The 15,576-nt window shown below is 39.4% G+C and overlaps 1 protein-coding gene across 1 annotated transcript in view; it reads left to right on the plus strand.

Annotated features, from left to right (window-relative positions):
- Positions 1–15,576, plus strand: part of ZFPM2 (zinc finger protein, FOG family member 2) — a 312,664-nt gene that overhangs the window by 144,600 nt on the left and 152,488 nt on the right. Inside the window, exon 4 of the mRNA XM_065629091.1 lies at positions 10,227–10,345. Within this exon, the coding sequence (XP_065485163.1) occupies positions 10,227–10,345 (119 nt within the window). The remainder of the gene's footprint in view (positions 1–10,226; positions 10,346–15,576) is intronic.

A 15,576-nucleotide genomic window follows, 5' to 3' on the forward strand; every position in this document is an offset into this window, starting at 1 on the left:
AAATAGGGAAATCATATTAAAGCGTCTGCTTCTTTTGTAAGGCATTTGGGGATTTTGGCTCACAGACTCTGAGCTAGAAATCGGCATCTAAGCAGTGGTTTCATAGCTCTGAGTATGCATATCTGATAGAACGCAAATAACTTCATCTGCCGTTACACAAATGAGAGATGAAAATAGATCCTTCTATCTCTAAGCGTAAGTACTGTAAACTGAGAAGACACCACAGATACAGTCACAGATGATCTCACTGCTCTTGCTTTTAGAATTAAAAAGAATACTTTCTAGGACATTTTTGTTCATTTAATACATTTTGTGACATCAGTGTTAATACAGCAGTCTTCAAATTAAGTTAACTTCAGTAGCTTTCTGCATTTACAAATGGCACAGGCTGCCTAGATATTTTTCACTTTTCCAAGTTAAAAAGAAATCCAACAATATTGGGTAAATGTACAAACATCTACTAATTATCTTATTTAAATATCATATATTTATGCAAATAATACTGTAAAAAAAGAAAATGTTAGCATCTTTCAGCTAAAACGATACCAAAAAGTCCTAGGGAAAGACTGATGTAGGTGATGGTGAAATTAATTTTCTCCCTGCAGAACAGCATCTATCTTAGAAAAGGCTTCAGTCTGAGTTACATATACTGTATTTTCAATTGTGTCCACTCTCAATTGCTTTACATGCAATGCTCCATATACCTCTAACTGTATTTGAGGTATAGGAAGCAATAAAAAAAATAGACTCAGGACTGAAATGTCTTCGCATATATCAGGGGAGAATCTGCACACAAAGGGACATCTATCAGGGGCGACTGCTCCTCTGCTGAGGAAGGGAGCAAACCCAAGAGTCCAGAAACAGATGATGATCTTATCAAAAAACCCTCTTCAGTAATATCATCAGCCTGCTCTTGCCAAGTCTGGCATTTCTGTATCGTGTGTATTTGTGATGGAGAGAGAGGGAGCAAAGCTGTGCAAGCTACGTGTAGCTGGGATAAAGTACCTACTCAGCCCACTGGGTCTGCACAGTGTTATAATATAATTGGGAATCATTTTTGCCAGTATGGAGTGTCCATGTGAGAAAGAAGTTTACAGTATTCCTCTCACAGAAAACTGCAAGGAGGGCTCTTCAACTGCACTGGTTGCCTTTGGGGATTTTTTTGTATTTTTGTAAGTATTTCTACTCTAGATTTATCTCAATACATACAAGGAGTGACAAACCTCTTGAACTGTGCATCCAAATGTGAAGATGGAAAATTATTGTGAAAGACAAAAATAATTTTTTTTCTTGTATGAGATTTAGACTTTGAAAACAGAGGTGTAAACTGCTCTTGTGATGAAATAGACTGAAAACTAAAGATAATTGCTTCTAATTTCATTGCAGGATCAGGATTTTGCCCTGATGGCTCTGTTTATTTTACCTCTGTAGATTAGATACTGATATGAACAGAGTATTTTTCATATTATATGGAACTTGACTGTGAAGCAAGCAAACAAATCTTTAGGATTTCTTAGTGTATCTTGAGTAGATATCTTTTTCTTTCTACATCTGTCTCTTTCTTTTTTTCTTTGAGCATGTTTCTGTAAGTTCAATGAAGCAGTCCAAATTAAGGAAAAGTCTATACAGCTGTGTAAGTCTGTTATACTAAAAAGTTAATCAAACTCTAGCAGCACAGTTAATTCCTTTCTGACTTCCACTAAAAAACAGGGCTTTTTGTAATAGTTCAGCTTAAGCCTTAAAAATTATTTTGATGGTATGGCTTATGGACAATTATTATGCGATTTTCCATGATCTACATCTTTAGTAGTTATTCAATTTATGTGATTTTAAAAAATTATTTAATTAATCACCCTCCCTACCCCTCCAAAATTTAGAAGTTGCATTGTCATTTCAAATTGATGCAGATATGTTCCCCACTGTAGGTCTACGCTTTTCTAACCCGGGATGGGATCTTGTGTTCCTACTAAATTCTGTAGATTACATGAGTGCAAGGTACTACAGGAATGTATTTTTTTTCCCTTTGCATTCATTTTATAAAAGCAAATGAGGACTTTACAAAAACAGCAAAAATTTGAATTTTTGGAGTGTCAATGCATACGCTTCTTTTGAAATGATGGTCTCTGAAAACTGCTTGTGTTGCAAGACATAGTGCCCCTCCACATGACTGGATTTAGCTCTGCATTGCAGCTGGGTGTCTGGAGCAGCTTATGTACCTGTACCTGAGGTCATATCAACCAGGCTGGAGTACTCTCAATGTGGTGGTGGCCAGAGCCTAGTGTAAACTAAATAACCAGTAGTTTAACTCAGGTAGGTTTTGTAGCCTACATGATGTGGATGCTTGGAGGCAGACAGTGGGTTTGACCAGATATCAGGGGAAATCACATCCCTGGGTGCAGCGGAGGCATGCTGTAAGTGTGCAGTTTAGCCACAATTCAGCTGGTTAAGGAGGTATTAGAATAAGTATACTTTATTTTGGTGGTTTAGCTTATAGATTAGGCACCGTAATGACACACATGCTTTGGCTAAAAAGGATAATAGTGTTTACATTCTGTTTCTATATGTGAAGGCATGCACTTCTGTCCTTATGTTTCAGGCTTGGAAACATGTATGTCTTCTCTCACTCTGGCAAGGTTTCTGCATCCCTTATTTTCTTGAATATCTTCTGTTCCTATTTTCTGGGCTGTGTCTTTGTCTCCTGATGAGACCCAATTCGAGTCTTCAAATGGTTCCTTCCCTAGGCATCCTGTGTCTTGACCCCCCTCCCCCCTCTTTTTTTCCCCCTATCCTTCCATGGTCTTTTTTTTTTCTGAAAATCTTTGCCTAGTCTTTCACTATCCTCACTTTCAGAATATTCTTTCCTTCCCTTTGTTGTTCATTGTAGGACAGCACTGTTGCAGATAAGGATGGGACCTGCACACTCTGCCATTTGCAGTACTAGCAGCAGGTAGGAGAGATAAAGAAAGTCAGAAGCAGACTTTCAGAGCCCTAAAAAAAGGTAGGGAGCAGCAAGATTTTTGTTACAGAAAATGGAGAAGCCTTTTCATTTGTCATCCTTACCCAGAGTGCAGAGCTGTCCTCTGGGAGCATTGGCAAGGTGGGCAACGTTAGGCAGCTCAGTTAGGAACGAAGCATCATGTGGCAGCTTCTCCTGCATTGTGTTTGCCACCTAGACCTGCTTCTAAGCACAGGCAAAGGAGAGCAATAGCTTAGAGCAGTAAGTACCTGTGGGTTATGCTTGTGTCTACTCCCTTCATGGCTGTTGTGCTAAAAGATCTGGTTGGCTTTACTCCTTAAGAGGGATGGGACCAGGGAGGATCAGGGTTAGAGGGAGGAGTTGCTGGAGTGTGGCAGTGACTTTAGAGAAAGGAAGAAGGCTGCTCCATTCAGAAACCCCCCACCCCTTCAGTGGAAGCAGAATAGCAACTGCTCTTCCAGAGTGATTTCACAGAGCCATTTTCTCAGCTTTCAGCCCCAAGTTTGCTCCTCCTTCCATACTTCTCATCCTAACAGTGGCCTGGCCCTTTTTTCTCATCTTTGCGTCAGCAAAATTAAATTTTGCCTTTGCTTCTGGACAACCTAAATAACTTCTGGGTTTGCCCAGGCCCCTGTGAATGCAATTTTCATTACAAAGCAAATTATAAAATTTCTTTCAAAGACTGTTTGTAATTTAGTCCGTTACTGTTTGGACTCCAGTGTGAAGTTTCTCATATATATGTGTGTCTTTCTGGTAAGATGACTTCAGTTCTTGTACCCTGCAGCAGACTTACAGTGCTGCCAAAGAGGTTGTACCCTGATCCCCAGAGATCTTCTCACTCCAGAGCCAGTGCACTGCAGAACGGGTACAGTGCCACCCGTTGTGGAGAGAAGTAGGTAACGTAATGTATGAAATCCCTGCCCGACAAACATGGTAATGTGAGATGGTTGGTCATCTTCATATTAGAGCCGTGCGAATTGCCTGTTATCCAACGTTCTTCCACACCAGCAGTGGCCAGTGTCCGGGCCATGCTGTAGGGGATGCAGTATTCGTTCATTCATCATGAAGTGCTATGGCGTAGTGCATTTGGGGTTAGTGTTCAGACTCTTAGTTACTTGTTTTAGAGTTTTGGGCTATTCAATGAGTCCTGTGGAAAGGGAATATTTCTGTTTTGCCACCTCCACTATGTTATCGTTTCCAGTGCAGTTACAAGCTAATTCAAAGCTCTGTGTTAGGCTAATAGCTTCTCATTCACTGCTGTTGGCCAGTACCTCTTTGTGCACTTTACATGCCACTTACCAGTCCCCCTACCACTTACCTATGAAGAACATTTATTTTTTCCCTGAGTAGAGGCTCATCATAGTCAAATCATTAATGCAACATCAAAAAGATCCCATCTGTTAGAGTTGCATATGGCTAAGATCACAATTATCAAAAGTCCTTTTTTTTCTTCTCCCGTTCTTATCCGCACAATAAATGTAGTTGTCAGCAGGATAAGTTCACGCATCGGATAAGGTCACAATTTCATTTAGTGACAACTTCCAACAGCGTGAACTTACAAGGTTCGATTTATTAAAGAGTCAGAAAGGATAAGATCACTGCATGGCCAGCCTGATTTATCAGGGTTTGACTGGAGTACTTGAATAGAGAATGTCGTATTTCAAGTTTATGTTCAAAACTGTAGTTTAGTGTGTGTTATGTCTCAGAGACTTGAAAATTGAGGGAAGAGAATTTAGAGGAGGTATCTCAATAATGCAGTTTATGTCTGCCAAGCAAGTGTGTGAGCATTTAATATTGGAGCTACTGTGCTAAGAATCACAGAAGTGGAAATGGGATAGTTCTCTGCTATCAGTGAACTGCTGTGTAGACGTATTAGTTTGTTATAATGAAGGTAATCACCAGTCAAATATCAATTGCATACAGGACAGAAGGCACATCTTGGGTTCTGAGCTTAAGAACTTCTGAGATTGTTTTTAATTTGCTCACTCTGACTTCAGAGCAGTCCTCATTTGAAACCACAATGATTTCTCTACCATGCTAAAATATTCATTAGAGAGCCAGGTGGCTGTGCACTGGAAATATGCAAAGAAGAAGCCATTTGCCAGCAGAAATTGGTAGAACACCATGGTGTCAAATAACCAGTCTCTAATTATAGCAGAGGAAGACCTTACTCATTCGTTTTAACTGACTCCACTCAGGTATTCCTGATTAAAAACCAAACAAACACACAAAGGAAAACAACAAACTACTGCTAAAGCTATCAGTGACTTGCTTAGAAATGTTAAACATTATAAATCTGAATATAGTTATTTCTGAACAAAGTAATTCACTTTTTCTCCCCCAAAACACTGTTAATCATTCACCTTCAGATATACACTCCTTTGTTTCATATTCCAGAACAGAATGAATGACAGTATTATTTAGTTCAGAAATACTATTTATAGTTAAATTCTTCTGGTGTTCGAACTGTGGTCAAATCCTGTTAAGGGCCAAAAACTGTTGTTGGATTCCTGTGTAGACTACATGTTTTGTGGTGGGTTTTTTTATTTTTTTTGTTAATTATTCTGACTTTGCTGTGAAAGAAGACAAAGCTAAACAGACCTCTCTACCTTCTGTTTTATGCAAGCCCAATGTGGCATCCCTAAAACAATACGTATATGCACATGTAAGAGAAGAATCCTAAATTGAGTCCTTTCATTATGGTTTTGTATCCACCAAGGTGGCCTAGTATCTTAAAAGCCATGGGATGTTTTGTAACTGTACTAGTGAGTCATGACTTGGGGCTTCTTTTACAGTGCAGCTATCATAAGTCTTTGAGTAATCACAGACTTTAAAAGTATGCTACATCAACAAGATAAGAGAAACAGCCCACAGCACTAACAGCATTATCTTTTACCAAAATTGATTAGCCCATACTATGTGTCTCAAATATTTTGTATAAACTTACTCGGCAAGCTGGAAATAAGTGTGTTCCTGAAGCACAAGCTGAAAAAAAAATCCTTCTGTAGCACAGAAAAGGGCAGTAAATATCAGTAAATGGAATGTCTCTTAAGTAATTTTTTTTACCTAACTTGCAAAACCTAAAAGCAGGGCATCGCTTCCTCTCTACTTATGCTTCTGAGTGCTGTTTCTGTCACAGTTTTTGCTTTTCAGTCAGATGGTTGATGCATCTATGATGAAAACAGCAAAATATAACGGCCTCTTAACTTTGCCATAGGAATGATAAAGTATTTAACAAAACTCATCCCAGGAGCGTGTATGAATTCGATATATTTTAATTTGCTGTTACGTGAAGGAACGTTGTGTTTGGTGTTCAGTACTGAGCTGGTCTGTTGTGATTACTGATCACTAGAAACTCCTAACAGTGCTTCTCACAGAATTTTCTGTTTCCTTTGGGCTGGCACACAGATTAAAGGAAAAGTGCAGCAGTTTTTCATCCTTTCTTTCCTTTTCTCTCTGCTTGCTGGGATCTCCATGGACAGCCACCCATGAAGAGTCAGTACCAGCTGTGTCTTTACACTTCTCACTGCAAGTGGTGATATGGCAATAAAATCTCCACTCCTCTTCCTTTTCCTGATGTAATCTGTGAAGATGCTGAGCAGTTGTGCAGGGGACGGTAGCTACAGGAAGCACTTCTGACTTACATCTGAGCTTCTGAGGCTGAAGGGGATAATCTTGTCTTGCTGACACATTTCTCAAACTTTTTCTATTAAGAGTCATGGGGTGAGGTTCTCTTTTTTTTTTTCCAGCAAAGTCTCTTGAGGTCACAAGTTGCTGGGGCCCACAGGTATGGCCCTGCTGAAGCCAGTGTCCTGGCGGACGCCAGCCGTGGGCAGCGGACACCGCCGCTCCCCTCAGCAGGAGCCTGGGCCTGCCCGTTGCTGCAGTTTCAATGCCGTTCACCAAATAGGAGATTTCAGAGGAGCGAAATGTTGTACATGAACGCAGGAAAGTCGCCGGCTCCTTACTCTGGGGTCAGGGGAATCCTGGAGAGGATTTTCGATAGTGACATTTGTAATCTTTCTTCTACAAACCCTTGTACCAGCCCCCGGCCTTCCTGCTTAGGGCAGACAAAGGAACGTATACGGGGATTTCGCAAAAGATGCAGGCTCTGGTAGGAAAACAAAATAATCTCAGCAGATGCTTATAGGCCTTGATGTGCAGTGGTCGGTTGTTGGGTTTTTTTTAATTTGTTTGTTGTGGGCTTTGTTTTATTTTTTGGGTTGGGGGGGGGGTTGTTTGTTTGTTTGTTTTTTAAACTTACAGCTCTCTTAGGGTTAATTTTTTTCCCTAAACAAATATTTTCAGTGAAAAAAAAAAATTTTGCCAGGAATCAAATTGTAATGCGCTGCACCTTGCACAAGCGTAGCCAAAGTATTTGTGTTTGCAAAGATGTACGAGCAGATTATCCTTCCCAACCCTAACATTCACCCATAGCGGTAAAATGGCTGCTGCTCATGGTGACCAGAGAGAAATGTTATCTTTTTTGGAGAACTATGATCAGAGGAAACAGGAAGGTTATGCAGCAAAATGTTTTGTAACGCTGTCTGCAATCTGCTACTCTGTCATGGTGTTCTGAGTGGAAGGGAAATTACAGCAGCCTCAGTACAATTCAGCGTCATGTTACCCCATGCACAGCACATTTCAATGTATTCATACGTATTGAAATGTACTGCCCAAACTACAGCTTGGGACTGTAACAAAAGAGAATGAAAGAGAGAAAGAATCCATATTAACTTATTTAATTATAGACTGGAGGCAAAAAATACAGTTCTGGAAAATAATTGCTAGTTTTTATGTTTGCCTCAAACCTGAACTACTTACAAGGTATAAGATTCATGTTATTAATTTAATTTATAATATAAGGTGTAATAATGTGTACCTTAAAACTTAGGTAGATTTTGGATATCACTGGATGATCTGCCCTAAGTTTGTCGTTCTTAATCCATTAAAAGACAGGCCTGCTTGTAAATCCACAGGTACAGATAAGGAGTCACTGTTTGACTGTGTCTGAACCCTTTTCAAATGAAAAATGTCAGTGGCAGAAAGGGAGGCTGAATTATTTTTTAAAAGGGTTTTCAAAGATTCTCATGATTCCTCTGATATCAGTTAAATGTGACATGTCCATAGACATGGCTGGTTTTTAGTGTGTAAAACCAAGCAAATGCTACAGTTTTCATCTCTATGTAGAGAGAAAATGCTGCAGTATGCCTAAGTGATCAGCGTGTTACCTTGCAATATCAGGAAGATTTCTCTCTTCCATAATTAACATATAAAGAGATTTTTTAAAGTTAACACATTTTCTAACAATGTGACTGTGAGAGGGAAAAAAATGCATCTATTTTGGTTTTGTTTTGGTTTGGTTTGTGTTATTTGTTGTTTTGTTTGGTTGTTGTTCTGTTTGGATGCATAGATACAACATGTATAAATTAGATATAATTAATCCGTAAGCTTTCCTGCTCACATACTGCCTTTAGAAATGTCATAGCACTGTCACGATGAGGACTCACCCGCATACATAGCAGCTTTTGTAAACTGATACAGCTCTATTTCCTAGATTTGTTCCAGTTTGCAGGAAGGATCTGATGCACAATTTTACGTAGGGTGGTTTTGTAATCTACAACACTCAGAGGTGAAATTTAGATCTCTGTGCTTGAAAATGGAAGCTGGAGCCAAGTCTTCTCTTTGGAAAATGGTCGAGATTAACCCCTGCGGACAAGGACAACCTCTGCAGCCTGGCTGTAACATAAATCCAGGCATCCATGGGAATGGTCAGCCTGGGGAAGTCTGTGGAGACTCCCTGCAAGCCAGGAGGAATTACTCACTTCCTCCGGCCCAAGGTTCATTTCACAACAGCTTGCAGTTCTAAATCTGAGATGGGTTGACTTCTTGCACAGTTGGACTTTACCCTGTTTGTGGAAAAGCACCGTCCTGGTTTGGGATAGCACTGTTGAGAAGGGAGGTGGTGCTGGAAAAGGCAAGAACTACTGTTGCACCTGGCTGGTGTGGAAAGGGACAAAGGGGCTTTCGCAGGCAAGGGAAACAGGTCAGGAGAAATTACGGCTGCAGTGAGGTTGGGGTGAGCTCTGCTGTTCCTGAGAACAACAACAGATTTTCTGCCTACCTTCAGGAAGGGCAAAGCTTAGAAATCCAACAGCATGTAAGCATTCAGTTAAATGTTTGACAAGAAAAGAACATATCAGCCCCCATTCCTTATTGTATTTTGTCCCCCTCAAAGTTTAAAACCAGAATTTATTTCAATTGTTTTAGAAAAGAATGTTAGATTGTGTATATAAACACAACTTTTGCTATACTTTTAACTGAAATGTTTGTTCATAGAAAAATAAGCTTATTGAAGAGATAGCTTTCAAAGAAGAGATGTCCAGGCTATATTTTTAATCCCAAAATGAAGTGAAAAAAATGTTAGGGAGAAGGTTTGTTAATGAATTTTATTTTTCCTTCCACAGTAATGATCAATTGTGTATTGTTCCTTCTGTTCATTGGAAAAACTCAGAAAAGTTAACGCGACCTTTTCAGTGTTAATTGTGAAGTCCTTACTTTGCTTTTGAAAAAATGAAGAACTAGTACACACTAAAAAAAAATATTATACTCCCTCCATTGCCTTTACATATTTGGTGTGAAAACCTTAATCTAATAATAATGTAAATAATTTTGGGTCTAATTCTGAAATGTTACTGCCTGTAAAACCTCACTTGGTTCAAACTCCCTTTTTTAATTGTAGTAAATGTTCTTAGTAGTTCCTTCGAAATGAGTAGAGTTGTTGTGGATTTATATCACTATATGATATGTTTCTAAAAATTCTAGTAGCTCTATACTTCAGAACGTGGACTTGTGACAGCAAAATGCTTCAAGGAGGTTAATGCACGGTGTGTGGATGCTACTGCGTTCTCTCCTTCCAGCTATCATCTCCCTCTCCTCTGCATGTCTTAAGAACTTCTCTGAAACCACTCTTCTGAATAAAAATGCCTTCAAACTCCAATGTGTGTGAAAAGACGCAAGACAGGAACAGGACTTTCTAAACCACACTATAATATAATTATAAGGGAAAAAGTTTTGGTTTTCTTTTGCAGCATGACAAGATCAGTTGTTTTTCAGACAAGCATAATTAATTCTCGTTGTATGGGTCCTCAGAACATTGCGCGTACAAAGCCGACACAAAGGCAGAGGTGGTTGTTGTCAAGGCTCAAGTGAAAGTGCTCTCAACGCGGCGTGTTTGCTTTGTTTGCAGGGGAGCTGGAGCTGGTCCAGAAGGACGGGGAGCGCAAGATCCAGAGCCGGCAGCAGCTTCCGGTTGGAACAACATGGGGGCCTTTTGCTGGGAAGATGGATCTGAATAATAACACCTTGGTATGTAGATGCTCCGAGGCGCTTCGCTTTGTGATATTGTGTGTCTTTCTGCAGGGGATAGCCTGAATTACTGCCCAGCCGGAGCGTTTGAAAACAGGCATTGTTAGCTTCTGCGGACAGTGGTGTTTGGCTCTTTTCCAGTTAGTTCATCTGTGGCAACTGTCCACAAAATGTTATTTGGAGCACAGGTTAATGGTATTAAACTTGTTATTTTACAGAGGAATGGGAATGTGACTTCCTTGTTTGCTGAACCAAGCTGTTACATTTCGGTAGTAATATCTGAGGTTTTTTGTGGCTTTTTAAATTTCTTATGGCATTAATTGCTCACTACTTAATTTATACTAATAGATGATATAGAAAATAAATAGCTACATTATTTTATGATAAAATTCGTTAAATTTACCTTAATGTTACTGAACATAGCACGATCTTCCGTTAGATTAAAATTATTTTGAAATATATCAAAAGGCACTTGTAATATAATATATTCTTAATTAGCCTTGTGTTTTATTCTGATTGCAGAAAGTATGTGGGCCATATTGCTTGTAATACTTTGCTGATCTCAGTTCAGTGTGCTGAAAATCATGTCCTCTCTAGGTCTTTTTTTCATTTTTGTTTGTATTAGTTTTAAGTCTGAGCTTCAGTATTATTTGTGTATAGTTCAGATTAATTTCCTGAGAACATCTGAAAAGGTGACCCCACATTAAAAAGAAAGCAACAAATATCTCTTGAAGAAGGGTTTTAGACAATCTTGGAACATGCATAGCCCTGTGGGATACTGCTGCAAAACCATTATGTTCAGCTGGGTCACTGTTTGCTATTACAGACTCGTATTAGCATGAATGTATTAGCATGAAGACCTGTGGAACTGTTTCGTAGAAACGTAATGTTACAGGTGTTTGAGGTGGATACTGCTCTGCTGTGAATGGAGAAGCTGAGCTTCCCAGTGTTGGGGGTATCGTCCTGCCCTTGGAGGACCTGGAGCAGATGGGGAGCGCTTGGTTGCTGAAGTACCATCTGGGGGAGAGTGAGAGGGGGAGTTATGTGGACATGAGGGAAAAGGGGAGGCTGAAAGTCTCTAACTCCTCCCTGAAGAACCTATGTCTGTATACTAGAGTTCTATTTCTAAAGACTGCTGGATAGTATGCATGTTACTTTCTGTAGATATCCATGTTAAAATTGTGAAGTGTTATGCTGTTGTGAGTGCATAGTAGCTATTTAAGATCTTGATATTTCATAGACTCTTTAGCATAATTTATTAATCAAAAGGTGCTAACAAGGTGTTAGAGAAGGAGGCATGGAAACTTTGTCTAAGTTTCCTAGAGTTCAGTATTCCCAACACAAATCAGATTTCCCATCCAGGCACCTGAATAAAGGATGCATTTTCAAAAGTATTGGACACTAAAAGCATCTTATTGTTGGAAAGGGGAAACTAGACAATTTGAATACCTCTCTCGATTTTCTCCATCTATTTAATTTCATTTTTACTTCTTCATCTATTTGATTCTTGGTCTTATCAGCATTCTCAAAATGTTTTTCATAAAATGTCATTTGCAACAACTAATTTTCTAAGATTCCGCTATTACTACTTCCGTCAACTTTCATGCAATAGAAACCGTATTCCTGACGTAGCTCAAAGTCAGTCCACACAATACCTTAGGAAAAATGCTAGCTTTGTTGCCCTGTCTACTTGCACTGCTTCCTCAGGTATATGACTTGAAGATAGAGTATAGGAGATGATGTTGATACAACCTTCACTGCAAAAGTTATCAGATATTCTTAGGATGAATTTGCAACATGTCAGCAGTTGATCATATTGTTTCGTTTTTGTTTTCTGAAGGAGATGTAGAGCAACCACAATCCCTGTAGCAGCAGCTTGCTTCTTTGGTAAAATGGTTAAGGTCTGTTATTACTTCGTAAATTTGAGCAAATACCTCTTTAGCTGTAACAAAAACATTTAGCTAAGACATTCTGGTTTTAATGAATTTGTAATTAAGCAGTGAGCAGAGCTGCCTTGTTAGGTTGGTAATTATAATGGGATGGAACAACTTCCTTGACTTAGGTCAGAGAGATATGGGATGAAAATCTTCAAAAGGACTTTTTTTCTAACTAAACTGGAAAGATACTCCTTTTATTCTTGTCAAATTAAAAAAAAAAGGTATTTTTGCCAGCGCTTGTAAGATTTTACTTTTGTTTTGCCTACTAATATAAATACACTTGGAAATCTGAAAAAGTTCCTGTAAACAGGGTTGTAGTCCTCAGCAATATTGTTTTGTCCCCTGAGCAACTTCATCCTTTGAGGTAGTCAAAACTAAGCTGGATATGATCTCGAGCCATCTGAGTTAACTTCGAAGTTGGATCTGACTTTGAAGTTCGCCTTGCTTTGAGCAGGAGTTTGGACTGGATGACCTCCAGAGGTCCCTTCCAACCTGAATTATTCTGTGATTCTAAGTATTCTTTTTTTCTGAATATCAGGTGTTTCCTGTAATCCTACATTTTTTACTTCAAAATGCTGTGTGAAGAAATGTAAACCACTTGATAGAACTTTAATTTACTGTTTAAGCAACACAAGCCCAGTGACAGCTTCTGCATATTTTTCTTGAAATGATTCTGGTTTATTTATAATTTTTCTGTTTTCTTGACACATTTGGTTACTTTTCTCACTAGCATACAAGCTCTCTGTTGTTCATAAGGGGAGTTACATTTGTTTATTTAAGTTATTTATATCTGTTTTCAAAAGCACATTTGGGTAAAGCCTCACCTCCCTAGAAGTCAAGCAAACTTTCACATCAGCAGCTGACAGCAGGTTTGGTGGATTTCTGTATGAGAACTTCAAACATTGGACTATTATTAACATAAAATAATTTTTTAGAAAAAAGCTTTAAGGTGAATTTTTGGTATAGAGAGGAAAGGAAAGAAAAAATCAGGAAACTCAAGTAAATCAATCTCGAAATTTTTGCAGCTGGTGTCTTTATTGGAAAAAAGGTTTGTGGCTGAGTACAAGTATCTTACCTGACTTTACTGTTTAGTGTTAGCAATGTGACATTGCCTCAAAGGATTCATTACTTGGCTATAACAGTTACAGCTTACTTACTAACCTTATACTCTGCACTGTATACAGCCTGTACATGTAATATCCTGTTGAAGTGCTTCTTCTTTCAAGTAGTGCTGTGTTGCTGAATACAGTCTCACTGCTGTTGGCTCAGGAGACGGAGCAAGCTAATTAATTCAGCACAGGAATTAATTGAGTCACCGTGCCAGATGTCAAATACTTTTTAGATCTTTCAAGTTTCTGTCTCGAAGTATATTAACAATATACATCTCAGAGTAGTAGTGGGTTGGGTACCTTTGAACAAAACCAATTGAAGTGCTGTTTGCAGTTGCAATAGGAATAGCAGCTGTTGACTTCATCAGCAGTGCTACAGCACTATCAGGAGATTTGGTAGTGCAAGGTCCATATGAGGACTGCAGAATACTCAAATGCCAATGGCAGACTTGAAATAGCTCAATGACTAATAAATTCTTAATTTTTCTGATGTAGGAGTTGGCCAATACTCATGAATTACAGAGTGATCAAAACCCCTTAGGAAATAATGTACCCCATTGCATTACTGTTACTGTTGATGAATCTGCATGCAGCCACCAGAAATCTTAAGAATGTTGTTTCTAACGACAAAGAGTGAGTCTCAGATATTAAAACTTGTCCAGGCATTTAATTCCCATTTCAATCTGAAATTAAGAATTCCTTATATCATTATTAAGTATTTATAGATATCTATTTAGGTCCTTTTGTTATATTTAGAGTGATAGATCTCCTATTCAGATACTTTTAATGATCTGTTCCTGTAATTTTGCCAAATTGGCAAAATTCTGCTCTCAGCTGCATGCATAGTTTGTATCTGTTTGCATAATTGGACATGAAGGTTGTTGCCTTCCATTTCCTTTGACTTTTTCCACTTTCTATCGATGGTTCTATAATAGTTGATAATGCTAAGGAAATGAACTGCATGAGAGTATCTTTTCAAGTCTAGAAAGTGCAATTCTAAAGAGCTCATTCTCTTGTTTTACAGTAAAAAGTGATCAGCTACATGTTTCTAGATTCTGTTTGAGATTTAAAATAATCTCGCGGTTTTGACAGACACATGAATAGTTTTGTACAATACTGCTTTCTATCTACAATTGGTGAGAGCTCAACTCTATAGGGAAGGCAACACAATTTAATGACTAGTTTTACCTAGAAGGTTCGAACTTTGTGCCTTGCTGCATCACAGAAAATTCAGTAGTAAGCGGGTACCTACAAGTAGACAGGAATATGTTTTTAGATGTGAAACTCCTAGCTTGCGATTCCTGTTTTTAACAGGAAAGTGGATTTGCACAAATGTCAGGTCTAATGTGGACAGGGATACAAACCACTGAAAGAGTAGCTGCTGTGCGTAAGCAACTCTAAATTGAAGGCACTAGCAGCCTGGTTTAGGAAAATGCTGTTTTCTTGCTTTTTGCCAGCCGTAAATATTTTCCCAGTTTGAGGGGACAGCTTGGTGGGACTGAGGCCCTTGGAAACAAACGCTGCACAGAACTGCATACGTAGCCGTGATGGACGTTGAGCCATAGCTCATGCCATCGCCCCACACTCAAGTGGAGACATTCTGAATGGCCTGTTCCCTGGGCTGCCGCCATCTAGTTTTTGGTGTTAATCTGTGCCTGTGGCAGGGTTTTGTGAAGCAAAACAATGAGCAGCTGGATCCTGCCCCCTGTTCTCGTCGTCTTGTCGCGGGGAGGAGCGTGTGGGGCAGGGCTGTATTGGCCTGATAAGGAAAAGAGGATTCAATGTGGCTGTGAAGGGAATCGGCAGGAGGGGAGTGTGCGGGGCTGGGCCAGGTGAGCAGGGGGGTACAGCAGGGGCCCTGTAATGGGATCTGGGAGGTTCAGCGTCAAAGTGACACTTCTTCTAGAAGATATCCTCATGGAGCTGTTTGACTGGATAGCGTGTGACGGGCTGAGGAGCCAAGGTTCAAAATGCAGTTAAGTTACTCGCTCACTAATCTGTGGCTGGTCAATTTGAGTCAAAAACCTTGTATCTGTAGTAGACAGCAACTTCGAATCTTCAGAGTTGCAGTGCAAGGGTTTTCTTTGGTTGGAGGTGCTGTATGGCCACCAAGACAGCTGGCAGTCTGGCTGTACTCTGGCTGTAGTCAGGCTGTCGTCTCTGAGCCTCTTGTTCAAACATGGAA

The sequence above is a fragment of the Caloenas nicobarica genome, chromosome 2, assembly GCF_036013445.1.
Source record: "Caloenas nicobarica isolate bCalNic1 chromosome 2, bCalNic1.hap1, whole genome shotgun sequence".
In the NCBI taxonomy this organism is placed as follows: domain Eukaryota; kingdom Metazoa; phylum Chordata; class Aves; order Columbiformes; family Columbidae; genus Caloenas; species Caloenas nicobarica.